At 39.4% G+C, this 21,983-nt stretch overlaps 2 protein-coding genes and 1 pseudogene across 2 annotated transcripts; all 3 read right to left on the reverse strand.

Annotated features, from left to right (window-relative positions):
* Positions 1 to 1,212: 1,212 nt before the first annotated feature.
* On the reverse strand, positions 1,213 to 2,343 carry LOC139330095 (N-acetyllactosaminide beta-1,3-N-acetylglucosaminyltransferase 3 pseudogene; annotated as a pseudogene).
* A 4,982-nt stretch (positions 2,344 to 7,325) lies between these two features.
* On the reverse strand, positions 7,326 to 11,284 carry LOC139330325 (N-acetyllactosaminide beta-1,3-N-acetylglucosaminyltransferase 3-like). Its single transcript, XM_070961168.1, has 2 exons — positions 11,192 to 11,284; positions 7,326 to 9,518 (listed from the first exon to the last, which is right to left on the reverse strand). Exons 1-2 carry the CDS (start codon positions 11,197 to 11,199, stop codon positions 8,312 to 8,314), a joined length of 1,215 nt encoding a protein of 404 aa, XP_070817269.1. The 5' UTR covers positions 11,200 to 11,284; the 3' UTR covers positions 7,326 to 8,311.
* A 3,620-nt stretch (positions 11,285 to 14,904) lies between these two features.
* LOC139330382 (N-acetyllactosaminide beta-1,3-N-acetylglucosaminyltransferase 3-like) lies at positions 14,905 to 21,669 on the reverse strand. Its single transcript, XM_070961255.1, has 2 exons — positions 21,593 to 21,669; positions 14,905 to 16,197 (listed from the first exon to the last, which is right to left on the reverse strand). Exon 2 carries the CDS (start codon positions 16,185 to 16,187, stop codon positions 15,048 to 15,050), a length of 1,140 nt encoding a protein of 379 aa, XP_070817356.1. The 5' UTR covers positions 16,188 to 16,197; positions 21,593 to 21,669; the 3' UTR covers positions 14,905 to 15,047.
* Between the last annotated feature and the right edge of the window lie 314 nt (positions 21,670 to 21,983).

A 21,983-nucleotide genomic window follows, 5' to 3' on the forward strand; every position in this document is an offset into this window, starting at 1 on the left:
TTTTTTTTTTGGTTCGTTTTTATTCAAAAGATGTTTTTGGTGACCAGTACGATTTTCAAACTAGCAGATATTGTGTAAAACCCTGCCCCGCAACAAAAAATAGCAAAATTTCATTAAGGCAGGTGAAAAATAGAAGTTACCTGCATGTAACTTCAGTTCTATGAGTAAACATGTGAACCATTAGAGAGCTTGGCACATATGAAACAGAACATTTATTAACCATAACCAGTAATCATACAGCAAGTAACCATACTTCAAGATTTCCTGCTCACCCAATAGACAGATACACAATGTTTGCAATCTTAGTGTGGTACATTGCTCATAATCAACAGTTCATGTTCAACAAGCAGAAAAACTTTGTACTGTGTAAATGCTCAAGGCTCACATTTCCAAAAATATGACATTATTATTTTGGCCAACAACAGGTGAAAGACATTTAACTACAACTAATAACTTATTACTGTAACAAAAGGCACATTGTACTGGGCACTGAAAGCAGGTACAGACAACATATATGACTTTTTCATATCTGTATAAAGGCATAGAAGAATTACAAAAACTGGAGATTTAAAGTTTTCTGAGGGGTTCTTTTCTAAAAATGTTTTGAGAAATATTTTGCATCTAATATTCTCCTTTCTGCATTTATACTGTAGTAATATCGTGCTGTAGTGATGAATTTGTTGTCTTTTGCTGTATTGTTTATGTATATGTTTTGTGGCAACAACCTTTAGACTGTAACTGTCTGACAACTGAAATAAGTTCTTCTCTTAAGTATTGATGTGTCTAAAACAGAAAAAAATGAATAAATATATTGTTCACATTCAAAATGTCTCTATGGGGAGTTTACAAAGTACAAAAAAACTGGAAACAGAATTCTTAAATATAAGGCAACTGGACAGTTCAGTAACACTATGCCAGATAGTAAAGCTATAGGACATAAGTCCACATAAAATCTTAATACTGTCATATGTGGTTGTACTCATGCAGCTGCCTTTGATATCACTGATGATTATCAGTCTTATCACAGTGTCGATGACAGTGTTATTCTGCTGATTGGGTTATTGATTCATTTTCTGGAAATTGTTACTGACATCCATGTTCCCCAAACGACATTCAGTGAAGTCACTGTTAAAGCTGACACTCCAGCAATCACACAATTTATATTTTTACATAAGGAATCTTTAGATTGCATTATTCATTTTAATTTCAATATTACTTAATTTTATTATTTTTAATGCCACATTTCAGATTAGGATCATTTATTTTATGCCACATAAAATATATTTTAGCTGGTAGGAATCTGTGTACCAATAAAAGATCTTTATAATGACAAGGGTCATATAGATCTACTTTCTTTGAGGGGATGTACAGTCCCAGTGGCCTGAAGCCCATATGGGAAGCAGGATGAAGTCCTGCTTTAGTCAGGCACATTCCCATGTAAGCGTCATCAATGGGAAGAATAGGAATGGACTGGGACATACTGAATATGACCAAAGCTGTATAGCCAGACAAAAGGTAGCCCCCACCACTACAATAGAGGGGATATGAGTTTGACTCCTGTACCTGAACTGGGACAAAGTACTTGCTCTCCGGTATTCTAATGGGCTCCATATTTGGCATCAGATGACCAACAAAGAGGTGCTTGCTTCCATCATTGTCCTTGAGGCCTTGAAGATACTCCACCATGTTGTCTGTGTTGGCAAAGACATCATCATCACCATTTAGCAGGAAGCGAGCGTTTGGGCAATTTCTCTCCATCCACTCCAGGAAGAGTATCTGCTTCAAGGTGAGGTTGTAGAATGATTCACTGAAGTCCCACTGGAGGATGTCACCGTACTCTTGTTGCTCCAGCTCGACTTGTTTATTCAGTCTGTTTTTCTCAAAACCAGAAGCTGTTGTTCCCGAGATGAAGATCCTTCGGATCCACACACCATTGTGTCGCCTCTCTTTGGCCCAGGTTTTACGCAACACCTCTCTGCGGTCGTAGTTTCCAGGAGAGCTTTTAATGACCAGCAGAAGGAAGACTTCTGCTGATTCATCAGCTCCTCCACATTTGTCAGGAAGGTCCAGCAGCATGGGAAAATGGCGACAGTGTTGATAGTAGAGAAAGTCTTTCATACGATCAGGAAGCGAGCTGAAGCCTGTGATGTTGGCAGCGGTCTTATTTTGCTGACATCTTGAATGAACAAATGAATGAACAAAGGACGTCTTTTTGGCGAATGACCTGTTTTGACTGCCGTCCTTTTTCACGGGCAAAATAAAAATGTCTTTACAGAGATGGAAAAGCAAAAGGCCAAGAAGTCCAGATATTAGGAGACTTTTCTTTTTCCTGATAGTTTTCATCCTTCACACTGCAAAATTCAAAAAAGTTTGACAGTCTGACAGCAGAAAAGAAATTATGACAAAATGATACATTTAAGAAATAAAGGTGATTACTTTTATGAACATTATAGGTACCTGTACACAAGATGCAGGTAATAATGAATAGTTAGCATGGAGAGCCGCAATAAATATTGGCCAAAGACAAGCAGATGCTCATAAATTACCTGAGCACAGACTGTAAAATACCGTGAATCATCAGCTATGAGCTGATAATGATCACTAAGGATTAGTTGATCTGTCCTTGAAACTATATGCTCACTACCTTCTTAAATAATTTGTAAAGGCAAATATATTCTCTCCTCATTCCTTTGAATCACAAAAAGTTCATATCCCTTTTGTGAATATTTATGTTAAGACTTTATTTAATCATTTCTGCTGTACAAACCTTAAATATGGTGAGCTCTGATACGATGTCAAGTGTTTGCTGGTAATCAAAAATGGATCCAAACAGGTATTTCCCAGTACACATGGAGCAGGTTGGCTTTTGGAGAGTGGGTTCCTGAGGCGTACTGCAAGCTAAGTGCTGCAAGGTGATTGCTGGTATTGAGGTTTCCTCGACTGATCCTCCCACAAGTTAAACAATAACAGTGAACAGGTTTTCTTGTGTGATACTCAACGGAGGAAATAAACAGATACTGTGGATTTAAGTGTTAAATGCTATTTTTTTTTTAATGTTTTTTGTTTTTCTATGTGGCTATGCATGTTATTTAATATTTAACACAACTTCACTAGAGTGCAAAGCAAATGCAAAGGTTGAATTAAAAGTCCAATAGGGCTCCAGCTTTCCACTAACAAGAACTTTCATTGTTTTTTAAATAATATTCTTCAATCATGAATTCACCCAACAAAAACACAGGTCTTTACCCTTTATAATTTTGTTGGACAGCATACTGTATAAACAGCAAGATGTGCCAAAACCACAGTTCAAATTTAAAATCACCAACTTTAAGTTAACGTTTAATAAATAGTTCATAAGACACTACACTGTAGTTGGAAGAAGATATCAGGACAAAGATCGCAGAAGCAGGCTTGCTCCTGAGAGTTTTATTATGGCCTTGTAAAATCTTCAGACATATAGATAAGACTAAAGTTGGTGAAAGAATGAGAATACAGAGAATATCAGTGTCTTTATAGTTTAGTTCAAAGGTCACAAAACCAGTCTGAGCTGGAGGAAGTGAGCATGATAATGGCTGAAATAATAATAAAGATTAAATGTTATAAAGAGGGTTATGATCACTGGGAAATATTGTCAGTACAATTTCAAGTGGTGGACTGGAGCTGGCAAACTTGGCAGGTGTAGACACAAGGAGATGATCCTGAGAAACAAGGAGAACAAACCTACTGTAGCAACATGGAACAGGCAAGCAAACAAACTACAGCACAGAACAAAGTACAAAGACAAATATGAGGCTGAGACGTGTCACCAGGTATGTGGACACAATAATCTGGCATAGACTGGTGAAGAGATCCAGTTTTTATCCTGTGGCTGGTAATTATGGATTAGCTTCAGCTGTGATGGCTGATGGGCATGGAGACCAGGTGTAGGTGAGCCATGATTTCAGGGAACCACCCAGTCCAATACATAATAACTTCCTAATACACAATGGGAAACAGTGGTCAACAAGACCGCATAAGGAGTGAAAGAATACAAAACAGAAGTTGAGTAGTTTTCCATTGTGTTACACACATCTGGGATTATGTGAGGGTTATACAAGATCATCCTATAAGGCCTCTCTCTTACATGTATCCCTTTTTATCATATCAATAAGTTTAACTGTATTCATCACAAACAGAAGGGAAAGTGAAAAGCAGGTCTTTGTGGAAATAGAACTTCCTCTGCAAAGCAAGCTAAAAATGTGGTCCAAAGTTTTTATACATGGAGGATTTAAGGTCCTCAGAGTCTGTGGGTCCTGAAGAAGGAGGAATCTTGTCAGGTGTGTCAGTGAGTAGTGCCCAAAGATTGTGTTTTAGCCAATTTGTTTGCCACAGGCTGGAGTTATTTGTTCACTTTCCATGGCAGAGATACATGTCTTTTATTTCAGCTGTGATTGTGACGATGTGTAGTGTTTGGGAATGTTTGTCAGTGTTCATGGATGGGGATTATAGGAATGACTATAATGAGAGCAATGAACAAGAGGCAGCAGAGGCCGTATCTCAGACTGCAGCCGAGTATTCAGAAGGGATGCCAAGGTCGGTTTTTAGGACTCATGATGATTGGTGGTTGCACAGGCTTTGATTAGCCAGTGCAGCTAGTCATCCATTAGCCCCCTTTGGGGCGGTGATCCTCCTACACCCCAGTCGATTCCTCAGCGCATTGACGTGACATTAATTTTGTCTTGGACTAAAATCATCATGTAGTTGCTGAACTCATTTACAGTGACTTGCATAGAACCAGTTGGCTCTGCAACTTAAAGAGCTGTCTATCTTCTGAGGAGCACCTGGAACAGATCCGTCCACCGTTTGGAGCACCAGTTCTTTCACCTGAGGTCTTTGACCACCATCCAGTCACCTGGTTTGAGGTTGTGCAGTTGTCATTGTGCTGGTTTAGGTACACTAGGCCTTCTTTCACCTGCTTGTGAATGTCAGAGACAGTTGACATTTCAACAAAACAGTGTTTCTTAGCCATCAAGCAGCAGAGAGGCGATGTTTTCTGCTTGATGAGAATCAGTGAAACAATGAGGTATGAGAAGTGTTAATTGACTGTTCAGCTTCTTCTTTTTCTTACTTTTTACCTTTTTTTTTTGAAACAGAGAATTAAATTATTATATCTCATAAAATTGGAAGAGCTGGTGATAACTGTTTCTCAATTCCGGTCCTCGGGCCCCCCTGCCCTGCATGATTTAGATGTTTCCTGCTCCAACACACCTGATTCAAACGAGTGGCTCGTTATCAGGCCACTGCAGAGCTTGATGACGAGCTGATCATTTGAATCAGGTGTGGTGGAGCAGGAAAAATCTAAAAAATGCAGGACAGTGGTGCCTGAGGACCGGAATTGAGAAACAGCTGCTTTGGGGAATCATTTGTTTCTAGGAAAGATGTCCACTCCTTTTTAGTGAGACTCAGGGTCCTAGAGAAGTGTTAAAGCGCCATCTGGTGTTGGGCTTTTTGAATTCCATGCAAGCATTATGGGCATGTGATTGCTTTTAATGACGGACTGGATATTTGAGTCTGATATGTTAGATATAATTGAGTTGCTGGTGAGAACGAAGTCAATGCATGAACATGAGTGGTGGACCGGTGAGAATAGCATTCTCTTGTTGCTGGATGCCGAAATTGCCAACTATCACTAAGACCAAGATCGCCTAAACTGTTTTACTGTGTCTGTGGACTGCCAGAAATGCAGAGACTCAGCCTATGTTTACACGTAGCAGGGTATTTTGGAAAACGCATATTTTGGCCCCTCCGTTTTCAAAAATAACATTGTGCACACAACATCGTTTTCAAAAATGTTGCTTTTTACATGAATCCGGATAAAAACGCTGTCGAGCGCATCATAACTATTAAGCCTATGGGCGCGAGTGTAATCGCTCACATGACGTTAAATATTCAGTCGCATGTTGTGACGTTTCGGAACCTAAACCGCTGTTTAACCCAGTTTGCACGCCGACAAATAACCAGCATTTTCAGAAATCTCCACTTTGGCCGGAGTTTTTAAAAATGATCGTTTTCTGTTTGCGTGTAAACGAGAGGCCAAACCACATGAAAACGTATGTGTTTTCCCTAAGTGTAAACGGGGTCTGAGAGAGAAAAGAGAAATAAAGAAGGGGGACGGGGGCGCGGGGGGCATCATATGTCACTAAAGCATGTAGAATCCGTTCACTGAAAAGGACTCATTGTTCTGTGGGCACTGCACTTACTCACCTGGCAATCACACTGTGGTTTTATTGTCTCGTGAAATGCTGTTTCCATACCACAAAAGCAGAAAGCCAGTTTTGCCACATTACATGAGTGTGAGATCTAATACTTGTCTTCCTCATACGTTCTGCATTAATGGCATGGGGGAATTTTTAGGGAGTGCCAATGAGGGAGTGCAATGTTGCCGAGGGCCACATGATCGACAAAGGTATAACTGAAGGTGCCGGCTGGCCTTTGGGCCATTTTCACCTTCACTTTAACCCTCAGTTAATCACTGTTGATTAAAATATGCTTCAGATCTTTTTCTTTAACATCAAATATTTGTGGGCAAGTACAGTACTAAAAAAAATACAGTGAATGTTTGATGAAAAACATCCGTACTTAGCTCAACAATCTGGAAATCCAAAATGTCTGGGTTGGATTGGATCTACAGCATTTCCTTAGAAAAAAGGCAACATGCCATCAGACTATTGAAGTTTTTTTTTTTTTTTTCTTTTACTTAAGTATGTTTATTGTTTGCTTTGCTTTTAGTTCATTTTCTCTTTTAGTTAGGGTAAAAATGATGTGTTGACTCCTCTCCTTCTTGAACCTTGAGTCATGATGTGACACCAGTGAGAAACAGGATGGGAAAAATGGTTTTCAGGATGTCTAATGAGTTCATTATTCTTCTTTCTTATTGATCATGATAATGAACAAGTCACAGTGTCTGTACAGTGCTGCTATATGAAAAAGACATCTTCAGTAATCACTTTAATTCGTTTAAGTCAAGTGTGTTTTTACAGTAGATCATTAACAAACAAAAATGTCACCTGAGTACCTTACAGAAAACACAACAAAATAAATAAATAAATAAATAAATAAATGAGCCCTAAAAGCCCCTGAAAACTTGGCCATGAAAACACTCAACATTCATGATTAAATAAGAATCAATCAAAGTTAAAATCACATTGTGATTCACATATTTCTGATCTCTGATGTGTAATATGTGACCTTTTACAAAGTGCGCCACACCCACTTCAAATCAGTGAGTAGAGCTCAGACAAAAACACAAATTCACAATTGTCCTGATGGAAAAACCCCAAACAGAAAATCCTTGTGTAAAATCTTAAAATTAATTCTGTATTTCACTAATAACCAGCACCAGAGCACATGGTCTCATCTCTCACCGATGAGGAGCCTCACTTTTACTTTTTAAATGAGCTGCAGGTGAGACAGAGATGACTGACTTGTTTCAAAATAATGAGACATACATCAGTCAAGAAGAATAAGAAATAAAAGCATGTAAGACAGCACACTAACGAATAGAGAAAAGCGTTTCTTTTCACTCCAGACCTCATGTGGAAAATGACTTCGCCACCAGCAACCAGTATGAAAATGATCACTGAATTTAACAATGAAGGCAGCATTCATCTAATGGGACCTCTTGTCTTTTAGATTAAGTCATGATTTACTCTTTGAAATATATTTGTAATCCATCGATCATCGACATGTAAATACAATATATCCCCAACAAGTTGTCACTGGATTTTTCCTTGAATTTTACCTCACTGACTGAAATAGAAATCTATGTTAAGAGGTTATCACATTCATCAAACAAGGAAAGAAAAAAAAAAAAAGCTGAACAACCAGGAAGTAATATCATGTTATACCTTGCCACCACCGATAATATTTGCATTTTGAAAAAAGGAAACAGTATTTATATCTGCTATCGAGAAGATGACAGATGGTTAGTTTCAGGAACGCTTTAGATTACAGTGTAAATATTGAATAATGCCACATTTTACGGCTCGCTTACCCAACACTTTACTTAGTCATTACATTCAAAATGTGGGGAGTATGGGAAATGTAGGAACTGCTTTAATTTTTCTGTTTGCATATCCTGTGGCCAGAATATTCTAAACACTTTACAGTATAATGTAGTCAAGTCCAACACCTATGACCTCAATAATGAAAATAAGGATGCATTAACAACATTCGCTGTGACAGTGTCAACAAAAACAGAGCATTTTACACTGCTACACTGGAAACGTTGAAGCAGAGCTATTGTTGTTTTATTGCACTGCGTTGACTGTACCTACGGTACTGAAGTGGTCACTGAGGAGATTTTAGTGTTAACATGCCCTGTCCCTACCTTTAAGCTTTTCTTTAGTGCTTTATTCAAGCCACATTTCAAATTAGGATCATGTATTCTGTGCCACATAAAATACATTTGAGCTGGAAGGAATTTGTGTACTAGTAGCAGTTCTCTGAAATAGCAAGGATCATATACATCCTGTGTGCTGGAGGGTATGTAAAATCCCAGTGTCTTCACACCCATATGGGAAGCAGGACCAAGTCCTGCTTTGGCCAGGCACATCCCCATGTAAACATCATCAATGGGAAGAATAGGAATGGACTGGGACATATTGTATATGACCAAAGCTGTATATCTAGACAAAAGGAATCCCCCGCCACCACAATAAGGGGGATATGAGTTTGGTGTGTGCACTTCAACTGGGACAAAATATTTACTCCCTGACCATCTAATGGGACCCGCATATATGATGAGATGACCAACAAAGAGGTGCTTGTTTCCATCATTGTCCTTGAGGCCTTGAAGATACTCCACCATGTTGTCTGTGTTGGCAAAGACATCATCATCACCGTTTAGCAGGAAGCGAGCGTTTGGGCAGTTTCTCTCCATCCACTCCAGGAAGACTATCTGCTTCAAGGTGAGGTTGTAGAAGGTGTCACTGAAGTCCCACTGGAGGATGTCACCGTACTCTTGTTGCTCCAGCTCCAGAAGTTTGTTCAGCCTCTTTTTCTCAAAACCAGAAGCTGTTGTTCCTGAGATGAAGATCCTTCGGATCCACACACCATTGTGTCGCCTCTCTTTGGCCCAGGTTCTACGCAGCACCTCTCTGCGGTCGTAGTTTCCAGGAGAGCTTTTAATGACCAGCAGAAGGAAGACTTCTGCTGATTTATTAACTCCACCACATTTGTCAGGAAGGTCCAACAGCATGGGGAAATGGCGACAGTGTCGATAGTAGAGAAAGTCTTTTATGTTACCAGGAAGCGAGCTGAAGCCTGAGATGTTGGCAGCAGCCATATTTTGTTGACATCTCGGAAAAGAGTACACATAAGAGTTTTTTTTAGTGGGTGGCTTCATTTGACTATCATCTGTCACTTCTTGGACGCTAGGAATGCCTTCATGGATGTCTTCACGGAGATAAACAACCAAGAGAGCTGTTCCCAACAGCAACAGGAAAGCTCCCATTCTGATACCTCGTGCCATTAAAACTCTGCAATGAAAAAATAAAACAGTTTCCTCATCAACACATGATCTTGGTCAGAAATAAGTTAATATATCGAGGACTGTTTAGTTCCTAATGTACAAAGGGTTTGGTGGCTATTGTGACTCTATAGGTCACGCTAACTCTGAGATTCATGTACGAATCAGGGAAGACATAAGAATTTTAGTTTAAAATGCTCCAAAATTAACTAAAATTATCAACAGAATGTCAAGAAATAACAGTTTTGATGTTGAGTTGTGTGTGCTGCAGAGATGTCTACTGAATTTAGCATGCTAACCAGCTAGCCTCAGCCCCCCTGTCTTATAATACCGCTTTGTACCTCAAGAGGTAATAGTCCAAACATATAGCTAAGTGCACTGATAGGACCATTAGCTGCACAGCTAACTGAGCAAACAAGCTAATGGCAGCTAGTAGCAGTCAAAAAATATAATGAGCAGCAGTTAGTGGTTACCCTGGTGTATGCTGCTATGCTGCTAGATATAGACGTATAGATATTGGTCAATACAGACATAGATGGATAAATATGCTAAGATATTGGAAGTTATTGAAGTTATTCCCTATATCCGTATCGGCATAAGCCCCAAAATTCCAGTATATCTGTCAGTATTTTTTTTTTATTTGTAAGTTTATTTCATTAACATTATAGCATTATATAATCACAATGTAAAGACTAAAATGTTCACTTTTTCAAGCCAACATAGAAACCCAGAGAACACACAGGCCCAATTGCCAAAAAGTTGGGTCTCTGTGTAAAATGTAAATAAACACAGAATACAATCATTTGCTAACTGTGTTTACCTACAGCAGTTTTCCAAAAGTGGTAGTGGTAAACTTTACTCCATCCTCGCTTGTGAACGACTGAGCCTTTCCAGGATGCCCCTATCATACCCAACCATGATACTATCACCTGTTATCAATGAACCTGTTTACCTGTGGAATGTTCCAAACAGGTGTTTCTGGAGCATTCCACATCTTTCCCAGCCTTTAGCTGCTCCTGACCCAACTTGTTTGAAATGTATTGCTGCATCAAATTCAGAATAAGCAGATATTTACAAAAATCACTGAAGTTGATGAGGTAAAACATAAAAAAAATACAAAATTTAATATGTGTGTGTGTGTGTGTGTGTGTGTGTGTGTGTGTGTGTGTGTGTGTGTGTGTGTGTGTGTGTTTCATTGACTTGTCTGAAGTCTTATTCTGTGGTAATTCCACACATTCCTCATCCAGAGACATTTAGAGACTACATCATTAATGGAAACATTCATCTCGACGCTAATAATCAGAATGCGTTATCTGTTTCAGTCCACCCGCACTTTTGCGTGTTTTTAACGGAGAGTTGATTTGATTATCTGCGGAGCTGCGATGGGATGGGGACGCAGTGAGGGCAAAATATACCGACACAAAAGCGACCATTCACACAAGCAAACGCCACACAGTCTTCCATACATATGGACAACCTGTGGCATGCAGGCTGCTGTGGTGTTCTCTGAGAGTAAATGAATGACTCCAGAATTTAAGTTTTACAAATGAAGCCAAACCAGACATCTTCCAGTAACACCTCAGCTCGTTTTCAAATTAACTTTAAAATCATATAATATATCTTGCAGAACAGGGATTTATTTTTAAAAGAATTTCGCAGAAACCTGAATTCAGCAATAAATACCTGAGCATATTTGTAGATCAGTGTGCGCGCTGCTTGAATATTCCTTGTATGGTCGTCTGACAGTCTGTGCAGGTTTATGAGGTAAATGTGACGTATAATACTGAAGGGAAAGTTGGCCCTGAATCAGACCAGTCAGGCAGCCCTCAGGGTAAGGCACAGCATGCTCTCTAATAGCTACAGAAAACAAATGATCAGTGTGATGAGTGGGGTTAGAGGTGGTGTAAGGTAAAGATCAGCACAGTTGTGCGCAAATGATTACTTGACTTTGCTGAACGGTGGTCCACAGTTAAAGGTCAAAGCTGCCTGAGCAGACAATGTGGGCGGTGATGACAGCAGATCAAACCACTAAAAGTTGCAGTGTTGTGTTTCGTTTCCTGTACGACAAGCTGAGCAACACCTGTGGACAGCAGAGCCGGAATTTCAGATAAAGAGAGCAGGACATGGGGCCGGGGGGATTTCTGTGAACTCACAGACAGTACATAAAAACGTATCACCACCCAATCACAGATATTTGGTTAACTCACCTGGCCGGGGAAGAGTGCTGTGATTATTATAGTATGTTATAGCTATGTGCGATATGCAATCAGAGCTGCCACTCCCGAGCTGTGAGATAAGAAATTAAAAATAAATGATTCTTCACAAGGTAACAACACGTTGCCGGCACGTTAATATATGCGATGTCGGACATCAGTGTCACACATTTTGAGCCTTTTGGCCGCTTCTCCAATTGAACGGGGAGCGTCTCAAGTTCCCATTGGCTGCTGAGCACGAGGGTTAATTACTGGACATATTCTTATTTCTTTGTCCCTTTGTTCCATTGTTAAGTAGGCTAGCATGTAAAATAAAATATGGGATTTACATGGCTTAAATGATTTCATAAAGATGAAATTGCCTGCTTTGGTCCACTTCTGTCCTCTCTGGTACAAACAAATTAGTGGACATTCTGGCTTTAACACAATTTTTTTAAATAAATCATTCGTTAAAATTACATTGGCTTTAAAGGTATGCACAATTATGGGCATGGCCATTTTGAGTGACAGCTAACTACTAGATTTCAGCAACCAGACTACATCTGGCTCATCTCAGCTCCACCCACGCTCCACCTCTTTGACCATGTTTGATATTTCCTATTTTCAAATCCAAGTCTTGACAGGCGTATTAGAGTGAGTGCTTTGGCTCTCCTGACAAAAAAAAATGTATGCTGCTGTGCCAATATGATATTTGGAAGGATTTACAGGCCTTGTGCAGCTCCATGGAGAGGCCTCAAACAGTGAAGAAGGATATAAGAAGTTATCAGCGCTCTATCATTATCTAATGAACATTACTATCTATTAAAATGATTACCCAACATCAAAAGTAATTTCCTTTTGAAATGTAAAGACAGTCAATTGTTGACACAGAGATAATGGAAGTAGCTGATGATGATGATTTGCTGATGTGAGTTTTTGTATTTCTACAAGTTTCACACTCTGGACCTTCAGTATAAAAGGTTCATGTCAATAATAAATCCATTGACTGTCTTACATTCTTAATATTGCCTATAGGATTTATACAAGTGGCAGACATTTCATGCAACACCTCATGAGGAATGTGTTGAAAATCTATACAAACTTACCAGGAATGACTAAGCAAGAACTGCAAGAATGGGCAGAAAGATTGATCGCATCAGTGAACAGAGAATATTAAAGGTGAAGTGTTAAATCACTCACAACCAGGGCCTGCAGGCCAACAGAGAGCGCTACCTACAGATTCAGGATCAGAAAATGATAACCCAACTGTTTTGAATGTTGTAAAGCCCCACTGCAAAAATGTTTCATCAGCTGCCGCTGGTTTTGAGCAGAAAAACCGGTTAGTATAATTTACTATTATGAGTTATTGTACCAGATCTGAAAACTACTCCAGCATCAAAAGTTCGGGTTGAGATAAACTTAAGCACATACTGCCTCAATGTAGTTCTTGGATGCAAGATGGAACCACAGTTTAGTATTCCTTTCTACGCAATCAGTGAGTTGACAGATGCAGCTGCATTCAGGTCTGATGAGGAAAAACAGTTACAAAGAGAAGTCAGTGACTCTGTTTTCATGTTCCCTGGCTGATAATTGAACTGTTCTGTCAGGTTGACAGCATTATGGGAAATCTGTCTTTAATCTATTCATTGCCTTTAATTTGAGGTCACTTGTAAAAATTAACTGACTGCTGTTGGAATGTATACAGCTGTGCATAGGTGATAAAATAGCTCAGCCTGCACCAGCTCTAAATGGAAGGTGTCCTGAGACAACTTTTGTTGTGATTTGGTGCTATACAAATAAAACTGAATTAAATTGAGTTGAATAGGGCTATCACATATATGTGTCAATACATATGTATGCATACTGTATAGACATACAAGTACACCTGCCACAATTTTCCCAACAGGTGTGCTCTAATGGTCTAAGGGCACAATGAGGACAACAATGCTTAGTCTTCGGTTTATATTAAATACATGTTTATATATGCAAGACACAATTTCATTTCAAAGCCAGTAATCACAAAATAACAATATATAACCTCTTCTTAGCAGCATGAAAATAAAATATACTTGAACATTTTGGGTATCTGTACAGTATGTATAACATTAAAAAAAAAGACATGGCAATCACCTTTTTTCAGCTTCCAGAGTCCTTAAAGCATACAGTAATCATACATGAAAATTCTGACAGGAGACCCCTTGTAATGACTATCTGACAGTACATAAATGCTTCCAGTCCTCCAAAACATTGTTTTGCAATTCTAAAGTGGTATCTGGTTGAGAAGCACTGATATAAGGCACAACAACATACACAAATCTATTTTTGAAAATGTTGTTCTAAAACAAATATACAGGCTATACAAAAAAAATAAGGCAAAATAAAGGGAAACTCCGAACTTAACTTAAGCAGAAGATGAAGTAATATAAGAAACCCTGAGGATTTTTTTTTTTTTTTAGAACAGGGACACCACATTTTATTTCATAGTCCTGCACCATTCACACCTAAAGCTGGGTATTGTTCAAACGGTTTTCCATCCATCCATATCCATCCTATCCCTTTCGGGATTGCGGGGGGGCTGGAGCCTATCCCAGCTGTCAACGGGCGAGAGGCGGGGTACACCCTGGACCGGTCGCCAGTCGATCGCAGGGCCAAACGGTTTTCCATATAATTAAAATATGAAATGTCTTATTGATCAATAAGTAAACACAACTCCGAAGCATTTGGTGCAAGTGTTTGAAATTTCACTGTTTTTGAGACATCTATGTGCAATGGATCTGAGTCAGCAGTCAGGATGTATTTTAAATCAATACCCAGCCCTACTCCCAACACAATCACAATCCCAAGCTGACAGCAATGATATAAATATATAATATATAAAGCACACTAACCAATACAATCATCATTAAAGGGAAATTCCACCCACAGATACACTGACACGATCTGTGATGTGTCAGGCACTTTGCCATAGGTATGACTAGACTGTGAGTCTACAGAAAAGCAGTAATTTAAAGGCCCTGCACACCAATGAGTGACAATTTACACTTTGCATGCTTAGTAGTATTCACATACTGTTTTGTCCAACGACAACCTGAGCAGAGGTCAAAACAGCCAGAACAACTAAAAACACCTGTGGTCAGTTATTGTGAGGTTACAGCAGGAAACGAGCAACTGCCTGACTGCTCGCCCACAGTGAAAAAGCTTCCATTGGACAGAGGTGCAAAAACAGTCCAAACCTTTTCTGATGATAGAATGAAGACAGTCATACTTGCACTCACAATCTGAAGCAGGAGCAGGAAGTAAAGTGCCATCAAGCTCTGTCACCATCTGTAAGTCACAGCTGGGTGTTGCTAAAGCCTTTTCTGGGAGGGACCACATATCAGATTAGGATCATGTATTCTGTGCCACATAAGATACATGTTGGCTGAGAGGAATCTGTGTACCAATAGAACTTCTTTATAATAGCAAGGGTCATATCCATCTAGTGTGGTGGAGGGAATGTACAGTCCTGCTGTCTTCACACCCATATGGGAAGCAGGACCAAGTCCTGCTTTGGCCAAACACATCCCCATGTAAACATCATCGATGGGAAGAATGGTAATGGACTGGGACATATTGTATATGACCAAAGCTGTATAGCCAGACAAAAGGAAGCCCCCACCACCACAATAAGGGGGATATGAGTTTGACTCCTGTACCTGAACTGGGATAAAATACTTGCTCCCTGACCATCTAATGGGCCCGACATTCTGGATGAGATGACCAACAAAGAGGTGCTTGCTTCCATCATTGTCCTTGAGGCCTTGAAGATACTCCACCATGTTGTCTGTGTTGGCAAAGACGTCATCATCACCATTTAGCAGGAAGCGAGCGTTTGGGCAGTTTCTTTCCATCCACTCCAGGAAGAGTATCTGCTTCAAGGTGAGGTTGTAGAAGGTGTCACTGAAGTCCCACTGGAGGATGTCACCGTACTCTTGTTGCTCCAGCTCCAGAAGTTTGTTCAGTCTGTGTTTCTCAAAACCAGAAGCTGTTGTTCCTGAGATGAAGATCCTTCGGATCCACACATCATTGTGTCGCCTCTCTTTGGCCCAGGTTTTACGCAGCACCTCTCTGCGGTCGTAGTTTCCAGGAGAGCTTTTAATGACCAGTAGAAGGAAGACTTCTGCTGATTCATCAGCTCCTCCACATTTGTCAGTAGGGTCCAACAGCATGGGGAAATGGCGACAGTGTCGATAGTAGAGAAAGTCTTTAATGTTACCAGGAAGCGAGCTGAAGCCTGAGATGTTGGCAGCAGCCTTATTTTGCTGACATCTCGTCCAGGAGTACACATAAGAGCTGTTTTTAGTGCGTTGTCTTATTTGATGGTCAGCCACTCTAACATCTTCATGAAGTGGGATGGTTTTGTGGTCAATAAAATCTTTACAGAGATGAAGCACCAACACACCAAGGGCTACAGCCAGCAATAAAGTTTTTGCTCTGATGTTTTTCATCCTTGAAACTCTGCAGTGACAAAACAAAACATTTCATTACGACATGACTGAGATAAATTAATAAAATTAATAAATAGGTATGATTCCTCATTCCTGGACGCACTCCATCCACTGTCACACCACACCAGTTTAACAGGAGGAAATGGGGGGAGTCACAGTCTCATAGGTTTGTATTCTACGAGCCCAGTACAAAGTAAATGAGCAGCAGGTATACTATGCTAAACAGACACAGATATTCTTTTTCTCAGGAGTTGGTGGACCAAAAAAAAAAAAAATGAAAAGACAACTGAATGCTGGGCTGACATTTGAGAGACTGATTACACCAAGATACATGTGTTGCTCTGTTCCTGCTTGATGTGTAAGTAGGCAAATTGCACACACATTTGTCAGAACTTGATAAGGTGATGTGGTTTCAAGGGTTGTTAGTGTTTGTTTTGGAGCAGTTCAAGTGCAACTTGAAACCTGGATTAAGATTAACAACACCTATGTTGTGTTGTTAATCTTATATAATATGAAGTGGCTTAAAACACATTTAAATGAACAGGTCAGACAAAGCCAGGGGATTTCATTTTGAAGCTCTCGGGTAAATGTCTGGAAAGGGAAACACTGGCCCATAAAAGTTTCCTCTGAGCACTGATTTTATTCATCGCTCACATTATGAATCTATCATTACTAACCTGAAGGGAAAAAAGGATATTATACACACAACTTTGTCTTTCGTGAAATTAAGGGAACAGAATTGGCTAACACATTTTAAGCAAAGAGAAAATTGTCTTTGATGGTAAATTGTTAGAATGTTTCTTTACAAGAGTCAGTGCCTGTTGTGTAGCCTTTAAAGCAAAACTAGAAAATTTGACTCTTTGAGCCATGAATGATCAGGAACGTTTTTTTTACTTACCGTTTTAAAATGTTCTGTAAAAGTTTAACAAGGGGAGAAATGAGAAAACCCCACAGAGAAGGAAACGCTCTTCTCGTTATATCAGTAAATCCCTCAATTCTAGTATCGATCCCACTGCTTTTAAAACAGCAGTAGTTACACCCTTAACAAAAAGACCTAACCTTGACCCACACACTTTTAACATTTATAGACCGATCTGAAAGCTCTCCTTCATGTCCTAACCCACCCAAGCCCAACTATCCAGTAATGACCCTCCTACTACTGTACATTTAAGAGCCGCCTCTGACACTCTGGAAGATGACACCCTCCTACCATGTCTTGGGAACCTTATAGGTCTCAGGGGGCTGGCAAGTAATTTGACAAAAAGCATTGCATACAATAATAATAATGTCTTCCTGCTCTAAGGTCAAATACCGTGCTCCACAGGCATCAGTACTCCGGCCACATTTGTGTTTACTTGCTGCCTTTGGGTCACATCTTCAAAAAACACAACATAATGTGTCACTGCTACGGTAATGACTCACAAATCTATCTTCCAATGGCGGATAAGGATTCTTCACAGCTGTTTAAGTAGAGATGTGCTTCACATTGCTTTTTACAGACTGTTCCATGAACCTTGATGGCTGCATGGATGGATGGTCAGTTTGTCTGACCTACAAAGTTAAGAGTCTGGAAATAGTATTCAATCCCTCACTTACATTTGAGCCACACATCAAGTATATAACATGAACCGATTTCTTCTACCTTCATTAAACATCACAAATATTCTCCAGCTGATCAAAATCAGAGGTTGAAATCCTATTAAACTCTAGAATAATCTAATTATCTAGTCGAGAATAGACTACTGTAATAGACTGTAATGTGCTTTTCTCCGGCCTACCTAAGACATCAACAAAAGCATTTCAAAATGCTCCTTCTTGAGGCTCTAAATAATTTCCCATATACTCCATCACGTCCTTTACACTGTCTCAATGCTGGTTTGTTAGCTATTCATCAATTTCATAATTTGTTAGCACCATCGCCCACCAAGCCCCACTTCTGTGGAACAATGAACCACTGCACATTTGGGAGGCCGTACTGTAGATACTTTCAAATTCAGGCTGAAAACATCATGTGTCATCATATTAACATTACAGCCTGTATGTGTGTGTGTGTGTGTGTGTGTGTGTGTGTGTGTGTGTGTGTGTGTGTGTGTGTGTGTGTGTGTGTGTGTGTGTGTGTGAGAAAGTCTTTGTGTGAGTCTTTATGAATTATCAGAACTGAAACACTGTAAAGCTCTTGTGGTATCAGCGTTTGGTTATTAACATGATAGTAGGCTCTTGTTGCTTGGTTCCCTATGATCATGTGTCTGTAAGCGTTGTATGACTACATTGTGATCGTGTTAACAAACTGAACTGCAGTTATTGTGAACACAATATGTTCCTTGGACCGATCACAGAAGAAAACACATCTAATGCAAAGCGCATAGGCATAAAAATTGTTGTAATGGGGATAATCCTGGAAAACCTAATGAGACAGTGCTCCTTTAATTTGCAGTGTTGTTGGTTTTGAGAGCAAAGCTGCTGGTGCTGTGCCACTTTTAGCATACCCGATCCATTCCCTCCAACTCAAGTATGTTAGCAGAATAACAAATCCAGTGGTGCCTCCTGACACTTGCTATCAGATATCCAGCTCCATAGTTAACTTTAGAAAGCGTCACGGTCAGTTCCAGTTTAAACACTGACGTTAAAGTTAGCACACAGCAGAGTACAGTACTTTGGTTTAGGTCTGCTTGAAGTCAAAACTGGTGGGTGAGCGATATGTGTTTGTCAATGGCCGATACTGATACCGATATATAGAGAGCAGGGCTTTAGTGCACTTAACACCAGTGTTTATCAGCAAAAAACAACATTGCATTGTTTCTGAGAGAGTTTTTGTTTAACTGGCCTCCAGAGAGCAACATCAACCAATATCAATTATCTCAAAATGCCAGATACAGCTGCAATTAATTAGTCAAAAGATTAATTGGTTTACCACTAGTCAAAATGCATCTCTGCTCTTCAATGACTGCAGGGTATAATGCAGCATCCTTTCAACAATAAGTGAATTACTGGAGGTACAACAGCTAGTCTGGATGTGGTTATAAAATGATCCAAAAAAAACCAAAACAAAACAGAGAAATATAGATCCTGGAGTTATACTTCATTTTATATCTACAATATGAAATTGCCCCTGAAATACAAGCTCAAATTTGCAACTAAATTTGCAGGCTTCACAGGCTTTCAGCATCAACAGATTATATTCAGCTGGCCTTTCTGGAAAATAATGCATTAAAGAAAAACACAGAATAACAGAAAAGACATCCTTCTTAACTGATGGCTGTTTAGGCTTAGTCACAGAGTACAAAGCCCAAAGATTAAACCTGTCACATTTCCACCTCACTGCTTTGAACACCAAGCCAACAGGAGAGAGCAGACATGAGGTGGCCTGGCATCTGCCTGCAGAATCCTCATGCTGTACTCTTTGGGTGTGGGGTGGCAACAAATCAAAAGCTGTCAAGTCTCTTCCAAATGGGTGGAATAGGTGATGTCAGAGATTTAGTCATTTGAACAAACTATTCATTTAGTGAAATGTGAAAAAAAGGAAACTCCCAACCCAACATTAACATTTACTGTAAAAATGGCAGACAAATGGCACGCCTGCACTTAACACTAGCCCTGCTCAGCATGAGGAAATCATGCAGCACAACACACAACTGACTAATTGCATGAGACCTTTAAAATCTACCACATTCAGGCCTACATAAAAGCTTTAAGTGCATTTTTTGTCTCTACATGCCAATGCAATTCAGTTAATAAAGTGTTTTCTTCAGCAAATCAATAGCAGATCATATATTATGCATATAGTATGGTAGTACTATCGTAGACTACAAAATACTATGCTTGTTTATTGTGTTTTGCGTAATGTCATAAACTTTAACAAATCTTCCTATAAGCAGTGTTACAGGGAAAAAGGTTACCACCAGACCCTCAATGACACTGACTGTACGACACCTATCAGGATATAAATATTACTTACGGATATGTAGTGGTGGAATGTAACTAGAGACATTAACTCAGTACTTAAGTGCACATATTTATAATTGTGTTTTTCTGCTGCTTTATACTTGTACTCCACTATATTTCTGATGTAGATAGTGTACTTTTCACTCCTCTACAGTTATCTATCTACAGTCTCTGCCTAATCTAAGCATCAGTGGCCGCAGAGAGAGAAACAGTCCCTTCATATTTGTCCCCCTTCATTCAAAAGTTGCATACAAATATTAACCAAACGCTGCAAAAGACAAACCCCCAACAGATCACACACTAATGGAAAGTTCACCTCAATTTTGAATTCCCGTGAGACAGTGGACTGTTCTTATTTTGTTTTACTTTCAGTTCTAAGTAATCTGCTTGGGAACTGTAACTGAACAAGTCTAAAGATCTGTCTTTCCAAAAAGCTCTTAATCTTCAGTATCATACAAAAGTATTTTTAGAGAGCCATGTTTAGGGTGTCTAAGGTACCTGGGCACATTTTTTTTGTCCAGCAAAAACATGTTAAGACTTTCAGTTTCTGTATCTGTATTATGGTCCTGCTGTAATCCTCGTGGGCTTTATAGTAGCCTATTTTAATCACAACCTGCATCAACCAAGAGAGTGGAAAGAAAAGAAAGAAAGAAAGCTCTCCCAGTCTCATGTGTGTGTGTGTGTGTGTGTGTGTGTGTGTGTGTGTGTGTGTGTGTGTGTGTGTGTGTGTGTGTGTGTGTGTGTGTGTGTGTGTGCATATAAATATATACATATAGATATAGAGTTGCGTTTTACTGCAAAACAAGTACTTTTACTTTTACTTGAAGATAATTTATCCTAAAATCGTGTACTTTTCCAAGAGTAGGATTTCAATGCATGACTTTTACTTGTAACTGAGTATTTTAAATAAATAATTACTTATTCCAGCACTATTAAATAATAATTAGACAAAAGAGTAACTGTTGTCACACCATCGTGTGATTCCATAAACCATTTCCTATATGGCATCAAAGTTTTCCTTACAAGAACCAAGAAAATATATAATGAAACAATTATAATACCGGAACCACCGGCTATACACCCGTAACACTTGCGGTCAAGGAAGTCGCCATAAAGAATCAAGTGACAATTATATTCACTGCCATTAGGAATTATACATCACGATGAAGGTGACAACATTAGAGAATATAGACTCTAAAAAATAAAGGAAATTAATGTTATACAGACAAGACACATTTGAAATATTTCTCCCGTTTATGACCCCCATCGTTGATGCGCCGTATGTGTATGTTATTCAGTCAAGTGTCCCAATTGGATGGGATAACGCATCGATTAAGCCTCGACTGCTCTCCGAAATATTTCCCGTTACTCGAACACGGAAACTCAAAAGTGAGTCGCGTCGTGGATGAACAGCATTATATGAGGTTTGTTCGTATAACTGACGATAACCAAAGTGTTCTCACCGATTAAAGGAGATCGATCCTGTCGTCTCTCTCTGCAGCGACACAGATTGTTAATTAGTCCAGTGTGCAGCAGCATGACTGTGGTCCGCTCTGCTGGGCAGCGTGCTGGGCGGTGTCGACTGCTGCGTCAGGGGTCCCACAGAGAGCCATCTATCTATCTATCTATCTATCTATCTATCTATCTATCTATCTATCTATCTATCTATCTATCTATCTATCTATCTATCTATCTATCTATCTATCTATCTATCTATCTATCTATCTATCTATCTATCTATCTATCTATTTTGCTGAATAAGATTTTAAAATCCTAAAATAAGCACATGAGTTATAAAATAAACTTTACAATAAATTCACAACTCCGCCTCAATCAGACAACATTCAGATAACA

The sequence above is a fragment of the Chaetodon trifascialis genome, chromosome 4 (genome assembly GCF_039877785.1).
Source record: "Chaetodon trifascialis isolate fChaTrf1 chromosome 4, fChaTrf1.hap1, whole genome shotgun sequence".
NCBI classification, from domain to species: Eukaryota; Metazoa; Chordata; class Actinopteri; order Chaetodontiformes; family Chaetodontidae; genus Chaetodon; species Chaetodon trifascialis.